The 19,224-nt window shown below is 37.8% G+C and overlaps 3 protein-coding genes across 6 annotated transcripts in view; 2 read left to right on the top strand and 1 right to left on the bottom strand.

Annotated features, from left to right (window-relative positions):
* Positions 1-922: 922 nt before the first annotated feature.
* LOC107692577 (isochorismatase domain-containing protein 2-like) lies at positions 923-4,182 on the bottom strand. Its single transcript, XM_016491681.1, has 5 exons — positions 4,147-4,182; positions 2,393-2,605; positions 2,219-2,289; positions 1,747-1,864; positions 923-1,059 (listed from the first exon to the last, which is right to left on the bottom strand). The coding sequence occupies exons 1-5, from the start codon at positions 4,180-4,182 to the stop codon at positions 994-996; spliced, it is 504 nt and encodes a 167-aa protein (XP_016347167.1). The 3' UTR covers positions 923-993.
* An 873-nt stretch (positions 4,183-5,055) lies between these two features.
* On the top strand, positions 5,056-14,591 carry LOC107692567 (splicing factor U2AF 65 kDa subunit-like). 3 transcript variants are annotated; one of them, XM_016491664.1, is made up of 12 exons: positions 5,056-5,550; positions 6,166-6,325; positions 6,433-6,539; positions 7,873-8,024; positions 8,224-8,340; positions 8,447-8,615; positions 8,711-8,790; positions 11,550-11,672; positions 11,930-12,016; positions 12,117-12,368; positions 12,454-12,635; positions 12,968-14,591. In XM_016491664.1, the coding sequence occupies exons 1-11, from the start codon at positions 5,502-5,504 to the stop codon at positions 12,586-12,588; spliced, it is 1,431 nt and encodes a 476-aa protein (XP_016347150.1). In that variant the 5' UTR covers positions 5,056-5,501; the 3' UTR covers positions 12,589-12,635; positions 12,968-14,591. The 3 variants fall into 3 exon arrangements, with proteins under 3 accessions (XP_016347150.1, XP_016347152.1, XP_016347149.1); XM_016491666.1 differs by having other exon boundaries at positions 8,447-8,585; positions 12,454-14,591; XM_016491663.1 differs by having other exon boundaries at positions 12,454-14,591.
* Positions 14,592-14,673: 82 nt separating this feature from the next.
* The window catches only part of LOC107692568 (voltage-dependent calcium channel gamma-6 subunit-like), a 12,660-nt gene continuing 8,109 nt past the window's right edge, over positions 14,674-19,224 (top strand). For both annotated transcript variants that reach the window (XM_016491668.1, XM_016491667.1), the window contains exons 1-2: positions 14,674-15,215; positions 17,804-18,594. In XM_016491668.1, coding sequence (XP_016347154.1) covers positions 18,237-18,594 — 358 coding nt within the window. In that variant the 5' untranslated portion in view covers positions 14,674-15,215; positions 17,804-18,236. The remainder of the gene's footprint in view (positions 15,216-17,803; positions 18,595-19,224) is intronic.

Here is a 19,224-nt window from a genome sequence, read left to right as displayed (position 1 = left end):
ATTTGTGACTGACATGTTGGATGGGTGAGTAAGGTGGAGGGGGCTGAAAAAACTATTTCTAAAATGGAGAGTGCTATTTTAGAGAAGTAAAAATAATAAATAAGTATGAATAAATAAAGAAAAATGGATTTATGTTAATCCCTGTAACTGTTGCACTATGAATTGCTGTGTTATATATTGCTTGTCATTGTAAATGCTAATAAAAGTGTCTTAAATGATCACACAACACCTTGATGTGTTATGCTTATTTCAGTTTTTTTAGTGATAAAGTAGCTATATGGGCTGTTTAAGTCTTAAAATGTCATTAAAATAAAACAAAAATTCAATCCAAAGAATAATCCCATGATGGGAACCCCTAAAGGGTTCTTTATAAAACCTTTTTCCAGGCTACAAAGAACCCTAAAGGGTTCTTTTGATTGAACCCTTGAAAAGGGTTCTATATGGAACCTTTTAGGGGTTCCATATATGAAGCGCCTGATAGAACCTTTTAAGGTTCTATATAGAACCGTTTCTTCTAAGAGTGTAGTTACTTGAAAAAAGTAATCTGATTACGTAACTCGCGTTACTTGTAATGCGTTACCCACAACACTGGTTAATTGTAACTTTACTAATACATTATAAAAATCTAAAGTTGTATTTGTTAATATTATATAACGGACCTTAGCTAACACTAACTAGCAATGGAAAGTTATTTTTGTATTAACTAACATTAACAAAGATGAATACATTCTGTAACAAATGTATTGCTCATAGTTAGATAACGTATTAACTAATGTTAACATGCAGAACCAAAAGCGTTACCAAAAACTCAGATTTGTAGAACCATTTGAAACATTTTCAAATTTCAAATATCCGTGTTTCTTTGGATGTTATTTTATTAGAACACACAAATACTCAGAGCTCAGATGACTCTTAACAGGTTCAGAAAGCGGTTTGTGCTGATTTCTAGTAATTGATGTAATTATGTCTGCAGGGTGTGGTGTGTGACTGGCCCTACAGAGAGCTGTAGAAGGCCAGCAGGCCTGTATCAGGGGAGGGGTGAGCCAAGAGCTTCTGGATCTGTGTGCAAAAAATGAAGGAGGACAGGTCAGAACATGAACACAACAATAGCTGAATGCAGACTTAATCACTACAAAATCCCAACCACCTCAGCAGCTCCTCATACAGACACAAACAAACCTTCAATCAGGGCTAAGAAAACCCTTGCTGAATCATATGATTTCCTCAAGGTCTTATAATAAGCGATAGCTTATCCCAAAAGTCAAAAACCCATCTTTTTTTTTTCTTTAGCTGAACACAAAAAGAGATGTTTCATAAAATATCCAAGCTCTTTTCTTAACAAGAAAAAAAAGGAATTAGTGCTGTCAAACTTAAAAATGTCAAAATAAATAAACATAAAAGTGGCCAAAGCAACATTTGTGTTATATTCCTTCTGTCAGCTTTGTGTTAAATATGCATTAAAATGTAACATTCTTAAATGTAAAAGATCCTAAATTTAAATATTTTTTTTTTTAATTCAAGAAATTTAAACTGTATATATTTCCATTTTACATTTCTTGAATAAAAAATAAGAAAATTTACATATAAATTAATAATATATAAAATAATATATAAATTGTGTGTGTATATCTTAATGCACATACAAGAAAAAAAATCTGATGGATTTAGTGTGCCATGAGATAATGAAAGAATGCATTTTAGGTTTAAAAGAGTTACAATATGACTGACACACAGGTCAACAGGTACCTCTTTAAAGTTGGGGTGCTTGGCATCCTGCACTAGTTGTAATAAAACTACCTCTGTAGTGGTGAGAAACACCCCACTCTGCTTCAGTCGTGACAGTGCAAAAAGACGATCTGTCTGACTGAAAATGACAGACAAATATGTATAGAAAACCCTGGCCTGAGAATCATTGTCCCATAGGACACAGCAGATTCTACACAACCACCTCAACAAATAAACATATATCTGTAAGCAAACACTGTAAAATTCCTCCTGTTTCTATAGACCTTTAGAAAAAAGCTTATAGATGCCATCCATCAATTGACCTGAGTTTGTGTTTGAAAAGATGTGGGTGTGAGTCAAGATAAGGTATGTAAAAGTCTTGTATTTGCAATGATTTAAAGACAATTTTTCATACTTTATCACAAAACACCAAGATACATTATATCACAACAGGTTTCAATTTTGTATATTTTAAACTAAATTATTATTATACCTTCGAGAAGAGACGGCATCTGCTACGATATGAACCTCCATGCCTCGCTCCAGGAGATCATAGGTTGTGCACTACAGCAGAATAAGAACCTTAAAGATCACGATCAGGAGATAAAGGTGTGGCTGATAGTAAAAAAGTGCCATTGCACCAGTTTAAACAGCCATGTGATGTTACCGCAATGGACGCTTGAGCCTCAATGCCACATAATATGACCTGCTGAGGGTCTCCCAGGCTTTTGAGTGAGCTCTCCACACTCTCCGTCAGCATGGAGAAACTGGTCTTTGTATGAGGCTTCAAGCCCTCGGCCCCCAGCTCAGGAACAGTGGGACCCAAACCTTTAGGGTATTGCTCGGTTAAAATCTGAGGTATGCTTAAGATTCGACATGCCTGGAAGTGAAAAATAATTAATATGTTAATATTAAAAGTCGTGGCCTAATGGTTAGAGTCAGACTCGTAAACCAAAGGTTGCGGGTTCGAGTCTCGTACCGGCAGGGATTGTGGGTGGGGGGGGGGAACGTACAGCGCTCTCTCCCACCTTCAATACCACGACTGAGGTGCCCTTGAGCAAGGTACCGAACCCCCAACTGCTCCCTGGGCCCTGCAGCAAAAATGGCTGCCCACTGCTCCGGGTGTGTGTTCACGGTGTGTTTGTGTGTGTTCACTGCGATGTGTGTGCACTTAGGATGGGATAAATGCAGAGCACTAATTCCAAGTATGGGTTACCATACTTGGCCACATGTCAAAAAAAAAAGATGCCATATTAATAAAACTTAAATGGATATTCTTCTGATATTCCTCACTTAACAGATATGATCCTTAGTGGTCAAAACCAACTTAACATAATAAGAATACCATTATTCTATTCGAATTAATGTATGATGTTTTGTTTCAATAATATTTTCATGGTACATAATTACCTGCATTACAGTTTGCATGAAATATATTTAGACATGATCAAAGACTACTTCATTGTGGAAGATTTGTAGATTGTATCCCAAAAAATGGCTCTGTATTTTTTGTACGCCCTATTAATTTCCTATGAAGGTGTTGATTCTCTACCAGGGGGCCGGGGCCCATTAGAGGGCCTCAGAAAACTTCCATGTGGCCCAAATAAGTTTTAAAATGATTTCAGTTTAGTTATATTTACATAATCTTAAATGAAATAATAAAACACTAAAAATAAAGTTGTACAACATTTTGTTTTATCACAACACATGTAAGTACCAGCAGTACTTATTAAGTTTATTGGCAATGAAAGCAAAAATGTTAAGAGCTACTGCAGTAATACTTTTTTTGTGTGTGACTAAACTGTAATGAGTGTCTGACTGTGCCACCTAAATGAAATTAAAAGAAAATGTTTAATGAAAATAAATACTACAATGTCTAAAAACGCTGCCAATTGGGTTTCGAGCCACTGTCCTTGTAACAATAGTGAAAGTACATAGGCAGTGCTCTAATGCCCTGCATATTAATAATACATTGAATCTTTCCCACTTACACACAGATTGCAACTGTCATACTGCGCTGATAAAAGAGTTAAATGGTATTCAGAGGCCAACGAGCAGTACTTACTGTTTGCAGAGCAATATGGGGGAGTCGCAGACCGCAAAGATCAAGTGAAGACTAACCAGGTCACCGTTACCCGTGTGTATGTGCTTTAAAGTGTCCACCCACTGCTCTTATTGGTAAAACTGTTGTTAAACTCTAGTGAAGTTTATATGGTAATGAGTAAGCCGTGTATAACACCAACAGAATCATGAATAACATAAAAAACAGCAGCACATAAAATGCAGAGAAGACGACTCGTTACAGCACAAATGTATATCTTAATATCTACGTGTACCCTTGATATATATATATAGATAGATAGATATCCTTGATTATTACAACAAGGCAGCACAATTCGCTCACTGTAACATTGCACAAACCTCCAGATAAGCGCCCACTAGTGGCGTTTCGGTCATGATGATTTTGAACGAATCTTTTAAATGAACAAATCTTCTTCTTTGGAATTTTTGGCGTATTCCACACCTTAGGCACATACCGCCACCAACTGTTTATATTTATACATGGATGATAGTCCCGTCTCTATTCATATTTTATTTTATTTTATTGTTAATTTTATTTCGGGTTCACCCAAGCTGTATTTCTGGCTGCTGCGTGTTCAGCTCCCATGCCAAAAAACCCAGCTTGTGTGTTCACCTATTTATTTATTTATTTATTTAACTATCAAATTCGTTTGTTTAATCCTGTTTCTATTATTTATTTCATCATTATTATTCTTTGATTTAAATGAACAATCATTTTCACTCGCTGCATTCAAATACTGATTATAGCAAGAGCCAATAACATTCGAGTAAGGGATGTAAAGGAACATTTAATTGGTTGGACCTGCTGAACGAATACGCCCCCTTCACTGAACGAGTCGGTGTTCTGAGTCATCTCGTTTGTGAACGAACTGAATGAATGATGCATCGGTTGAGTAAATGATTCACTGGTTCACCCACAAAAACACCTGTCAAGCACACTCTCGATGCAACCCACAGAGAGGATCACTGAATTTGAACAAAAAATTTTCATGAACGGATTCAAAAGAATCGAGCCTCTAGACTGAATCAAAATCCCCTGCCATTAGGGGACACAGGCAGATACAAAGCAATACAGCCTAGTTTATTCCGTATTTGTTTGTAAAGAACATGTGTATTTATATGTTATGATTTTAAATGCATATACACATTCCTGAAATCAGCAGCTGTAATAAATACCCTTTATAATATAATCATATATTTTAATAGCTTAAAATTGTAAAGTTGCCCCGGAAGTGGTTGGGAGTGGCCACTGACCTTAGTGGGCGCACTCTCACGGCCTTGGCGTTTCACAGAGATTTTGTGGAAAATAGAGGCTGTGCTTTACGTATTTCGGTAGTTTTGAGGAATACACGAGCTCTTCCACTAGCAGAGCAGTCGTTTATTCCAGTACATCATCCGGTGCGTGTGTGTTTACTCTCGGTGTCTTTGAAAGCACGCTTTCCTCATGCTAGTCTTTGTATGTAACGTTACTGAGCGCTTCTGGAAGACATCAGCTCGACTCCAGCTGCTTTCATTAAACTGTGCTTTGCTTCCTCAGGGTCGCGTTTTTGCCTTACAAAAACTGTAGTTTCTTAATTACTTCACGCTTGGTGTGAACTTTATTTTTTTTGTTTGCGAGATAATAGCAGCCATTGAATTGCTAGCGGCTAGCTAGCCCGCTTCACTCTCAGTCGGCGTGTTGGAGCTGCTGGAAAATGTCAGATTTTGACGAGTTTGAGAGACAGCTGACCGAAAACAAGCAAGGTGAGGAATAAAAGGTTAACTGCGAAGAGAATGAGGGTATGGTCAAGTGTTAGAGCTGATGTGGTAGTTGTCAGTGAGGAAATCTCTTCTCCTGGTGGAGCTGGACGTGCCTGCAGCCTGAAGGAGGGTCTGCATCACATTGCACAGATGCACACCAGACAGATGCAGTGATGTTAAGTCTTAAATGCATTGCAAATCTTTGGGGTTCTGCAAAGATAAGCAGCTTAAAAATAATGTTTATATAATGCATGCATGCATAAATATGTTCTGGGTTCAGTGTTAAAACTTGCATGTGATGAATAAAATGCTATTTATTCATGTTTACATATCTGTAATTAAACATTTGATAAATTCATAATAATCAGGTCTAGGTTTATTTAGTTAAAGTGACAGTTCTCCCAAATGAAAAGCCTGTCATCATTAACTTACCCAAATATTCTTCCAAACCTGTATGACTGACTGACTTCTGCAGAACACAGTTAAAGATATTTTGAAGAATTGTTCAGCCCGTAAATATATTTCAAAAAAGCTTTATTTGTGGCATTGGTGTCTATATGAGCATCAGTAAGCAGATGGCAATTTGAATGAACATGTTGAATGTTTTGTGCTGTGCAGCGGACAGAGACAAGGAGAACAAGCACCACCGGCGCAGTGGCTCGAGAAGTCGCAGCAGAGACCGGGACAGGAAAAGAAAGAGCCGGGACCAAGACAGAGAAAGGAGAGGAGGCAGCCGAGATCGTCATGGAGACAGCAAGGACCGCAGACCCAGATGCAGGTAAAATTGGAAAAACTCAAATCCTTAGGGACATTCACTGAAAGCTTTATGAAAGCCTGTATATTTTCAAAGACCTTCATTGTTGATCTCTCTGTCTCCATTGGCAGTCACTCTCCACACCGTGAGAAGAAAAAGATTAAAGTGATAAAATATTGGGATGTTCCTCCTCCTGGATTTGAACACATCACACCCATGCAGTACAAAGCCATGCAGGGTAAGAGTCTGTTTTCCGTTCATTCCTGTTTTGACTCCGTTTACATCTGCTCTTGAGCTATATCTCTCGTGTGATCCATCTTGATGCCCCCTAGACAACAATGAACAGCCACCTGCTCTCCTGTCAACTAATCACTGGGCTAAAACAAGAGTTTTAACTCTGTTTTAGCCTATTTTTTTTAAATGATTAATTTTGTTCAACAAGGAGATGCATTAAATTGAGTAAGTGAATAGAGTAAGTGACAGTGAATAGATCTATAATGTTATAAAAAATTTCTAGTACATATAAATGGCCTCTTTTTTTTTTACTCTACTATTCATCAAAGGATCCTGAACAAATGTATGATAGTTTCCAGAAAAATATTAAGCAGCAAGTGTTTTTGATGAGAATAATAAGAAATGTTTCTTGAGCACCAAATCTGCACATTAGAATGATTTCTAAAGTATCATGTTGTGACAATGAAGACTGGAGTAATGGTGCTGAAAAGTCATCTTTGCCTTAACGCGAGAAATGTAATTTAAAAATATTTTAAAGGGGTCATATGATGCTGTTTTAAAGATCATTATTTTGTGTATTTGGTGTAACAGAATATGTTGACATGCTTTAATGTTAAAAAAAACACATTATTTTTCAAATACTGTACATTATTGTAGGTCCTCTATGCCCCGCCTCTCTCAAATGCTTCGTTTTCTACAAAGTCCCTCCTTCCGACAAGCGCAGTCTGCTCTGATTGGTCAGCTGACCCAGTGCATTGTGATTGGCCGAACACTGCAAGCACTCGTCGGAAATGTAACGCCCCTTACCATAATCGCGAGCGTCAGCTTTCAAAATAAATGTAAAGACAGAGCCCGAAAGGGGAACAGTCGCGTGACAGACAGTGATGAAGCTGGTATATGTTTGCAGTACACAAGCCACGGTTAAGACAGCTGACTCCACTGTGATGTGACCCTCTCTCTCTCTCTCGCTCGCTCGCTCTCTCTCGCGCTCTCTCTCGCTCTCTCTCTCACACACACACACGGCAGCATTATGCAAATATTTCCACATAGTGAGGTAGATATGTGGGGGCGTGTTAGAACGAGCCGTTTTAGGGGGGCGTGGCAGAGTCTTAACTTTGATAAAGAATATCTCTTTGGTTTTGAGACTTTAGTCTTTGCAACTTCAGGGATCTTATCTATGCACAATCAGCTTGTAACACTCCAAAGAGAAAGGAAAACTTGAAATCGCATCATATGACCCCTTTAAATTTGTAATATCGCAATGTGGTTTCCTTAACGGTTGTGTTCATATGCCCAACATATGTCTAACATACTCATGAACCTCTCTTTGACTTCAGCTGCTGGTCAGATCCCAGCCACTGCTCTGCTACCCACAATGACCCCTGAGGGTCTGGCTGTGACCCCAACACCTGTTCCTGTTGTGGGCAGTCAGATGACTCGACAGGCCCGGCGACTTTATGTCGGCAACATCCCATTTGGCATCACAGAGGTAAGATTCATTTTTATTGTTGACATTCAGTAGTATGTGATTATCTTATCACTTATTATGAAATTCATGAATCCAGTATAATTTGGGCTGTCATCCATAAACTGGAGTACAACTGATTAATTTTGTTTAATGCTTAGCTTTTTTTCTTACACAAGTTTGATTAATAGCATTGCATTCTGAAATCGTTTTTTTTTAATAGGAGTCTATGATGGACTTCTTCAATGCTCAGATGCGTTTGGGTGGCCTGACTCAGGCCCCAGGTAACCCAGTCCTTGCTGTTCAGATCAACCAGGACAAGAATTTTGCCTTTTTGGAGGTCAGTCTTCATTCAGAGTGGTAGAGCAAATTTTGTAGATCCTCACATAAAAGCTTCAGGAAATTCTGGGAGCCTAATAATGTTATTTTTATGCTTGGCAATACAGTTTCGTTCGGTGGATGAAACGACACAGGCCATGGCATTTGATGGCATAATTTTCCAGGGACAGAGTTTAAAGATTCGTCGACCACACGACTACCAGCCTCTGCCAGGCATGAGTGAGAATCCCAGTGTCTATGTCCCAGGCACGTCTCTCTTTTGCTCCCCCAATTCTTGTACGCGCAATGTTTTGTTCTTTTCATTCAAAAGTTTAGTAGTTATTGATTTAATTTCGATCATTGTTGGTCACACTCTGGTTCTTTCTCTGTAGGCGTCGTCTCCACGGTGGTGCCTGATTCGGCCCATAAACTCTTCATTGGCGGTCTGCCAAATTACCTCAACGATGACCAGGTTTGTGTTAAAATGGCATTGTGTTCCAGTCACTGACAGTCCGCTCATTGAAGGGACGCCGAGTTATCCCTCGATTGGGCAGCGCTTTCAGAATCAGATCTGCCAGTCTTTTTACATTTTATGCTTTACAAAATGAAATACAAAACCTTTTCATGCTCCACAGAACAGTTGCTTCTATGATTCTAAGCTCCCTTTTGTCAATATGAAAAATGCATATACAGTGGTGCTTGAAAGTTTGTGATTTTTCTATATTTCTATATAAATATGACCAGAATCATCAGATTTTGAAATAAGACAAAAAAAATACAATCAGACAAATGAGCCAAAAATATATTGTATATACTTTGTCATTTATTTATTTATTGAAAAAAATTATCCAGTGTTGCACATCTGTGAGTGGTAAAAGTATTTGAATCTTTGCTTTCAATATCTGGTGTGACCCCCTTTTGCAGCAATAACTGCAGCTAAACATTTCTTGCAACTGCTGATCAGTCCTTCACAACAGTTTGAAAGAATTTTAGCCCATTCCTCAGTACAGAACAATTTAAATTCTGTAATGTCCTGTGAACTGCTTGCTTCAGATACTTCCACAACATTTCAATTGGATTAAGGTTCGGACTTTGACTCAGCCTTTCCAAAACATTAACTTTGTTCTTCTTTAACCATTCTTTGGTAGAACGACTTGTGTGCTTGGGGTCATTGTATTGCTTCATGGCCCACTTTCTCTTGAGACGCAGTTGTCAGATAGATGTCCTGACATTTTCCTTTAGAATTTGCTGGTATAATTCAGAATTCATTGTTCCATCAATGATGGCAAGCCGTCTTGGCCCAGATGCAGCCAAACAGGCCCAAACCATGATACTACCACCACCACCATGTTTTTCAGATGGGAAAAGTTTCTTATGCTGGAATGCAGTGTTTTCCTTTCACCAAACAACATTTCTCATTTAAACCCAAAATTTCTATTCGTCTCATCCATCCATTAAACCTTTCTCCAGGTCCTCTGGTTTGTCCACATGATCTTTAGCAAACTGCAGAGGGGCAGCAGTCTTCTTTTTGGAGAGCAGTGGCTTTCTTCTTGCAACTCTGTCATGCACAACATGCTTGTTTAGTGTTCTCCTGATGGTGGACTCATGGACATTAACATTAGCCAATGTGAGAAAAGCCTTTAGTTACTTAGAAGCTACCCTGGGGTCCTTTGCATCTTCATGGACTATTACACTTCTTGCTTTGGAGCGATCTTTGTTGGCCAACCACTCCAGGGGAGGGTAACAATGGTCTTGATTTTCCTCCACAATCTGTCTGACTGTGGATTTGTGGAGTCCAAGCTCTTTAGAGATGGTTTTCCAGCCTGATGATCAACATCAACTCTTTTTCTGAGGTCCTTAGAGATCTCCTTTGTTCCTGGCTGCCATAATTCACTTCCACAAACATGATCAGACTTTGATAGATCCCTGTTCTTTAATTAAAACAGGGCACGCACTGACACCTGCCATTCATCCCGTTGATTAAAAACACCTCTGAACAGATTGACTCTAATTTCGCCTTCAAATTATATGCTAATTATAGAGATTCACATACTTTTGCCACTCACATATCTGTTATATTGGATCATTTTCAGGAAAAAATAAATTACCAAGTATATATTTTTTCTGAATTGTTTGATTGGGTTCTTTTTGTCAACTTTGCGCGAAATTCTGATGATCTTTTGGGTCATATTTATGCAGAAACAGAAAATTCTAAACAGAGTTCTCAAATTTTCAAGCACCCCACTGTATACGTTTCATTTATGATTAAAAAGCAACAAGTCACTTGTTCACAAATGCTCACCGATGTATATTTATTTGGCCAAAATACAGTAAAAACAGTAATATTGTGAAATATTATTACAGTATAAAAGAGCTGCATTCTATAATTTTAAAATGTAATTTATTCCTGTGACAGCAAAGCTGAATTTTCAGCAGCTTTTCTAGTCTCGAGTAGGGATGTAACGATTAACTGCGAGCCGGTTGAAAATCGATTCAAATATGTGACGATTCAAATCGGTTGAGATGCTAAACAAATCGCGATTCATTTAGGTGTAGGAGTTTATATGAATGTATGTCTGAGGAGAACTTACTGTCTTTAGAAAAGTTTAGATGGTATTTTTTCTTTTCATCTTGCCTCTGTATAATGCATATTAAAGCTCATAAGTTCAGCGCTGCTTTGTTTACAGCGGAAACCAGGAAACGGTTTAAGCGCCACCTGCTGGCAGAGAGTGAATCTGCATCTCATTCAGCTCTGCTGTTTCATGCAGATATTTTTATTTAGTTTCACAAAACTGAAGTCAAACCATTCTGTTTTTGCTTCAAATTTCGAAACTATACAATCTAATTTAGTTTAAAAACTGCTCATGTTGCATGTATGCAGCATCTTTGCAGCATTTTGTCCAAGCAATAATAAAAGGACACATTTAATTTATAATTTGTCTTAAATCTAATTTTGTAAAAAAAATATATAATAATCGTGAATCGAATCGAATCGTGAATCGAATCGTGAGTTGAGTGAATCGTTACATCCCTAGTCTCGAGTATTACATGGTCTTTCAGAAATTGGTCTTCAGAACTGTTTAATAAATAGAACATTCAAAAGATTTTGTTTGAAATGTTTTTTTCCTAGTCTTTACTGTGACTTTGGATCAATTTAATGCATGACTTTTTGAATGGTGCGTGTGTTTATATTTGTAAAGTTTTACATAGTGATTTTTCTCTGTTCCACAGGTCAAGGAATTGCTGACATCGTTTGGCCCTCTGAAGGCCTTTAATTTGGTGAAAGACAGCGCAACAGGCCTCTCTAAGGGCTATGCCTTCTGTGAATATGTTGATGTCAATATCAGTGACCAGGTGATGACAACGCAAAGCTTTACACCTTCATAATCAGCCAGTAAATGCTCAGCAAATAACACATTTGGCTGCATGTACTGTTGGCTTCGTTGTTTTATGTTTATTACATGTACTGTTTAATATTGGCTTTATCCGTAAATCTATGAGAAACAAATATTTAGCTAGAATTTATCATGGCATGAGCTAAAGGCAATGTCAGAGCTGTTGGTTGACACCCATGCTAACCTCTCCAAGGCACACACTGTTTACTATCACAGGCCATCGCAGGGCTAAACGGGATGCAGCTGGGTGACAAGAAACTCCTGGTCCAGAGAGCAAGCGTCGGCTCCAAGAACACCACACTGGTGAGGGAAAAGTGTGAATAGTGTATAGTTTATTTACTGGATGTAGGCCATGTAGACCTTATCTTCTGTTTCTCACCCTCTTCCCTGCTTTCCTCTGAAGACGGGTATAAACCAGACACCAGTTACCCTTCAAGTTCCAGGTCTCATGAACAGCTCGGTGACTCAGATGGGCGGCATTCCCACAGAAGTATTGTGTCTGATGAACATGGTGGCTCCAGAGGAGCTGCTGGATGATGACGAGTATGAGGAGATCGTGGAAGACGTCAGAGAGGAGTGCTCCAAATATGGCCAGGTCAAGAGCATCGAGATCCCACGTCCCGTTGATGGCGTGGAAGTTCCTGGCACTGGAAAGGTTTAAAAACTGCTTGTACATTGTCACATTTCAACGTGACCATTTGAAACAGTTATTTATGGTCTTTTTTTTTTCTTTGTCTTAGATCTTCGTGGAGTTCATGTCAGTGTTTGACTCCCAGAAGGCAATGCAAGGCTTAACGGGAAGGAAATTCGCCAACAGAGTGGTGGTGACTAAATACTGCGACCCTGATGCCTACCACCGCCGTAACTTCTGGTAGAGGCAGGACAGAATCCAGAGCGAGAGAGACTCGGAGAGATGCAGATGGTGTGATTTGAATCTCTCGAAAGCCCCTTATTTTGTAGATTTATGAGGTCCGAGAGAGTGTGAGCTTTTTAAATTCTGGCAGACTAAAAGCATGACTTGTGATTGGTTAGAATGTAGCGAACCAATCATTTGTCATGTTTTTTTTTTATGATGGCAACAACGTTGAAGTATGTGCAAAGCTTTAAGATGGGAAAATGGACCGTACCATGTCATTATCTACAGAAAAGGATTCAGTTAGACATGCCACTAAACTTCCAGCTTAATTTTGGCCCATAGTGAATTTACATGTCACTTTATCTCAATGTTAAATTCCTGCTCTATCATCTGTACAGCTCACACACTGGTCAGATAGGAGTGTGAGGAGGATGTAAAGGAGCAAGTGAGGAAAGAGAAATGATGACAACTACAGAAATGAATGTTACACTCAAACAAGAAGGTGAGAGGGGGTATTTCAGGAGAGAAGTCTTTGTTATTTGGATATGGTTTTATATTTAGGCTGTGAATGAGGTTTCCTGTGTAAAAGTGTAGAGGTTAAAAAGCCAGAGGAGTTTCCAGGTCATCTTTTGACACCATACATGTATGAGGTAAAGCCGCTACAGGTGAATCTTGTAGAGGGTGAATATTACCAATTACGTCTATACTGTCCTCTATTTTCCCCATCCTCCTCTGTCTTTTTCCTGCTATCGCTCCCTTCTTTTATAATAGTTGAACTGTTTTTCGTGAACCCTATTTTCCTGGCCCGATCTAACCAAATTTATACACAGTGAAAAAGATACTCCTATTTATTTATTTTTTTCTTTTTATACATTCTGTATCTAACTGTCCACTGCTGTTTTTTAAAAACTAATTTGAACTAATCAACTTCGCTGAGTTGATTTAATACAATGCGTTTATGTATGAAGACCAGAGAAACTTCTGGTGAAATAAACTCAATGCGTTTGAATTGACTTGATACACACTGCATCTGTATTCTGCCAGCAGATAGTGCTAACAGGCACTGCTCACTTCAAGTAGTGTAGTTCCAATACGGTATCTGAGTATTATGAGCAATGGGTCAGTCAGTAGTCAGTCTGTTTTTAGAGTGGGTTGGGGGGTTTTTTTTTGGTTAAAGAAAAGAAAGGACAAAAATATCAGAAATATGTTGATTGCTGATATTCATGTGTTTCTATAAGTTGACTGGAAATGCTGAGAAATAGAGATTGAGGAGTTTAATGTGCTTCACAAAACCAGTAGATTAAACTGAATAAAGTCCTCTGCAAAGACTGGGAAAAGAGTCGTTTATCAGGTGGTTAATTTTAATAGAATATAACAAAATTGCATTTAGCTGTTTGGCATGAGTCCATGGATATAAATTTATTTTTATTAAGAAGAAAGTTACTGGTTAGATAAAAATGGTCTCTGAGTCTACCGACAGCTACAGACTACCTGATGCATGTTATGCAAAAAAATGTCTGAAAATGAATTCCAAACTGACCAATATTTTTTAGAGTGCCAGGAAAATTTGTTGACAAGCAGAGCTCAATAGTAAGGTTTTTTCAACTTCTGGTCCAGTCGGACCAGCAATTCAGATTTTTATGTGCCCTGCCGCAAAAGAATGATCAGTTTTAATCTTTAGCACTATATTAGATTTAATTTTATTTTTTCCAACGTTTTCACCTGGAAATTATTCAGCTACAATGTAAGCCAATTAATTAAACACTTTTGCTTGAAAGTAAAGGCATATTGTACAAAACATACTGACTAGTTCTCTGTTTTTGCAAATTTGACACCACCTCATCTATGTTAGCCAGCTTGGAAACATTATCATGGTGGCGAATCAGCAGTTTGCAACAATGTAGAATGTGTTGTTCATGGTGCCAAGTCTTTGAAAGATGTAAATGCATTTAGTTTGTAAATGAATAGTATGCTTTTATATTTTTCTTTGTTAAAGTTCAATGAAATAGTTCTTATAACTTTGGAGAGACAGAAATTCTGATCATATAGACAACAAATGTTTTCTATTGATTTATGGAACGACTGTGAATGAACATCTACTAACGGATGGAGGCACATGTTCTGTTGGTTAATTAGTGAGCATCTTTCTGGCTTCATTATTTTCCACCCACTGATAATGCCCCATATTGTGTTAGTCCTCTCTCTCTTTTCTGTCTTTGCAACTGTAACTCCCAAGCTCTTAATGTCATTAACAGGTGCTTGTCCAAAATAGAAGCCTTGCCCATACACACACACACACACACACACAAACAAACATCCGTGGATCAGCTGACATACACTCGATTTACTTTCCCACAGACATGCAAAACTCACACTGACATAAACTGGAAAATGTCAGACCTGTCCATGCGCAGATAAATACTCTTGCCTGAACCTTCTGCTTGGTGATTAAGCTGTCATACATTCATACTGTCATACATAGTCTCTACTACTTGATTTAATGAGCCCCAGTCCCAGTTTTCTCCACCCTTCTTTTTTCTGTCCCTCTCTCTTTTTCTCTCTCGCTCTCTTTACGTCCCTCCTTCTCCTCCTCTCTCAGCTGAGTTTCATGTATCTAGTCATCAGATCTGCACCCACACAGAACAGGTCAGGATTCGATTGCTCTCACTGTTGCTAAAGCTTGATGGCTATTCAATGCACTTGCTGCACACGTGCATACTGTCATAGTTTAATAAAAATCTGTGACACAAGCCTTAAATTTCATTTAATAGGTTTATGTTGTGCAGTTTATTAAAATATGGGTGCATGGATGTATTGATAGAAGTATAAACGTATTATCTGCAGACTGCTATGGTTGTAATTGATTTTGCGTATTAAAATGCATTCATAATTCAGTTTTTATTGTAGCAGATACCTGTTAAATATGTGACTTGATGTGTCAAGACTTTGTTTGCTTTTTTCTTGCTATTTGATACTCTACAAACATTTAGGCAGTTACGTGGATGTCATTTATTTTGCTGAGAAATGTTTATACATTGTTTCTGGATACTATATAGTAGACCTAATGTGCAAATGTGGGGCTGAAGCCCAGTTGCTTTAAAACGGTAATTGGTTTCTTCCATTCTGACTGCCAAAACGGTCTCTTGACTGAGATGTGAGCCCCTTGCTATGGGTGCAGATGTTTTCCTTTTGAGGCAACAAATTGCAAATTATAGTGGATATTATAGAAGCGTAATGGTTTTGAAGAAAGTTTTGACAGAGTTGTGGTAATATAAAGAGCTGTGGTGGAGATGATCTTAGTGGGTTAATTATAGCCTGTGTGTTACATTTCCATATCGTGTTTAGTGTTTTGATAGTGTGTTATATCTCAAATGACACATAATATGGCCCCAAAAACCTTTACTTAATATCTACTTTTATATCATGTGTAGTCACACATTATCAGTTTTTTTACTTGTGTATTGACTTAAAGTTGAATATACTGACCTCAGACTTCTGAATGGTAGTGTATACTTTAACTATTTGCCAATGGGGCAAACTTAATTCAAAAATAAACTTCAAAATATGTAGAATAGTGTCTAGAATGTTCAAGGAAAAAATAAAATATAATTAATTTTTTTATTTAATATTAAAATGTATTTAATAACAATAATTATTTGTTTGTACTATATTTTACTAAAGAAATATAGAGCGAATTTGAGCTAATTCAAGAACATATGTGTGGCATGTTTGTGAGTGTATCATGCTATCATTTTGGCTATGGGCCACATGCTTGTTTCTAGCCTTGTTGTGTTCTTATTGCCCCTGTGTGGGTGATTGGCCTCAATGAGCCTTGTCTTGTAGTACTCCCTCCCTGTACGGGTACAGTGATAACGACTTTAGACCCTCTTTCGGTTTGCCTGTCACACATAAATTAACACCTATTGCTCCACCTGGCTCTTCTTTTCGCCTCCATTCTCAACAACCTTGTGTTTCATCCCTCAGTCTGTTCAGTCCACGTTAAACTCTTCCTGCTCTCGCATCTTTTTTTAGAGTAGTAGAACGCCGCACACCTTGAAACTCTCTGTCCATAGATCTAATAGTTCTCTGTACACGTAATGCTCGGGTATTTATGAGGCCTTAAAATGGCACAGATCAAACAGGCTGGGCTAAAGTTGGCCGAGTTATGCGGGTATGTGTTGATATCTTGGAGTCGCATCTGGCATAGCTAATTCTTAGACAATGTGACCTAATCGTGACCTGTATTAACCTTCTCTGTAAGCTTACTGCCTGTTTGTTTACTCAACAGAGGACAAAGGTATAATTTTGTTTTCAAAGTGTTAAAGGGGTAATTCACCAAAAAATGCAAAAGATGCCATTATTTTCTCCTCAAGCTTTTTCAAACCTGTACGAATTCTTTCTTCTTCTGAAAAAGATATTTTGAAGAATGTTGGTAACCAAACAGTTGCTGGTCCCCATTGATTTCCGTAGTAATTTTTCCATACTGTGGAAGTCAATGGGGACCGTCAACTGATTGTAGATCTCTGATAAAAGAAACTCGTACAGGTTTGGAACAACTTTAGGGTAAATTGACAACTTTTTCATATTTGGGTGGACTATCCCTCAAAGGCTGTTCTCTGTGCCACTAATAACTGGATTAGTTATGACCTTAAAGAGAAATAAAATAAAATTGTATTGAAACGGTCTTGTTTTCAGGTATAAAATATCAATGGAATAAAAAAAAAAAAACAGTTTTCAAGATCTATACTCTAAAAACAAGACTTATAAATAATTTATTTAGACCTTTTAAAAACTAGTTCAATTCTAATTTTACTTCTAAATTAAAAGGTTTAATTTTTCAGGCTTGTGTCATGAATGAACATGAAATTACAATAAAATAATATTTTTGAATTAACATTGAAAATTAATAATTGCTGTTAGAAGTGGCTGTTTTTGTTAATTCATGATAACTAATGTATGGCCTAATGCTAACAAATTCATCCTTGTAGTGTTCGAATTAAATTAAAACCATAGAATTGAATTAAAATTACAATTGCTAATTAGAAGTAGCAAGCATCTTGAATAGTTTTTCTGTATCCCATTGGCAAATTATTGTTTTTTAACTAAATATTTAGTGACTAAAGGAAAAAGATCAATTGTAGATTTCTGATAACTTTATCCTTCAGTCTTTCTGCTACTATTTATGTACTATGTGTTTTGAATTCTAGTCTTTTTTTTTTTCTTTTTTTCTGCAGGTTCATCAAAAAGAGGAATGTGTCGTCTTTTCACGGCTCTATAAGGCTTCAATCCAGTGTCGTGTCTCTCATCAAGTGGTTCTTTCCCATCTACCCATTATTCCTGTCTAGTTTCTTATCAAACCTTCTCTTGTTTGTAGAAGTCAGTTCATTCCCACTCTGCGCTCTTCAGAAATGACCCCCTGTCGCATGAATTTCTTGCACGCTGGATTCCTTTTAAATCACAGAACATTGTAATTCACTATCATTTCCTGTTCCTTTTTGAGCTTTCTATTAATACACCTCTCTGCGTTCTCATTATCCGTCCGTCCGTCCGCCTAACTCCAGACTAATGTCTCTAGTTTCCTGTTTTTTGCTTTAGTTATTTGTTTGTCCCCTTTCTTGACTTTGCCTCTGGGAGTTTCGCCACTCATCTCCAAGCATTGCGGCTGCCATGTGGTCCAACTTTTTTTTGCAGCAGGATGAGGACGGGAGAGCGGGTATGGCAGCTTTAGGTGGAGTTGGCAGTAAGAGCGGGCGTTCAGGTAAACGGTCGAGGCCCCCTCGAATGAGTGACAGCCAGGAAGGCAAGATCAAGCTGGCATTTTTCGTCGCTCTCATAGGCGTGACTCTGACAGTGCTTGGCATGGGCACAGAGTTCTGGGTGGAGCTATCCCAGCCAAAACACTTCAGGAACAACCAGACGTGTGAGATGGCACATTACGGCCTTTGGAAGTCATGCGTTCACACGCTATGGGTGTCAGATATTGACCCAGAGAGAGAGAGCTGTGGACCTGCAGAACTGCCTGGAGGTGAGAGTACACACTCACACACCCACTGTCTATACTCAGAACAGAATACTACCACCATACTTCTCTCACTGTTTCTGCAGTAGTTACTATGCAGATTTTCTGTACGCATAACATCTGGAACACTTTCTGCATACTGTCTCCCACGATGCAGTGTGCTCGATTTGTAATTTGTACTGTGAGTACAAACTACAAATCTGTTTCTTAACTTGATTCACTGTTTAGATATATAGTCAAGTCTCTTTTGCTCATCAAAGCAAAAATACAGTAAAAACGATTACAGTTTAAAATAACTGTTTTCTATTTACCTAGACTTTAGTGTCACATGTTCCTTCAGAAATCATTCTAATATGCTGATTTGGTTCTCACTCATCAATGATTACTTTCTACAAGAATAAATAAACAGCACAACATTGATAATCATTATAATATATATTATAATAATAAATAATATATAATTTATATAATATTAAATTATATTATAATTTAATTATAATAATATAAATATATATTTAAATAATGCAGTCTTAGTATTATTAAATAATGCAGCATAAGAAACTTCTTTAAAAAAATAATAATTTTTGACAAGTAATATATACATATTACCATCAAACCGGAGTCTCTTGGGGGGGG

Source organism: Sinocyclocheilus anshuiensis, unplaced genomic scaffold (assembly GCF_001515605.1).
Source record: "Sinocyclocheilus anshuiensis isolate Anshui unplaced genomic scaffold, SAMN03320099.WGS_v1.1 scaffold831, whole genome shotgun sequence".
In the NCBI taxonomy this organism is placed as follows: domain Eukaryota; kingdom Metazoa; phylum Chordata; class Actinopteri; order Cypriniformes; family Cyprinidae; genus Sinocyclocheilus; species Sinocyclocheilus anshuiensis.
The sequence above is the reverse complement of the archived record's forward strand: the minus strand, read 5'-3'. Positions and strand labels throughout refer to the sequence as shown.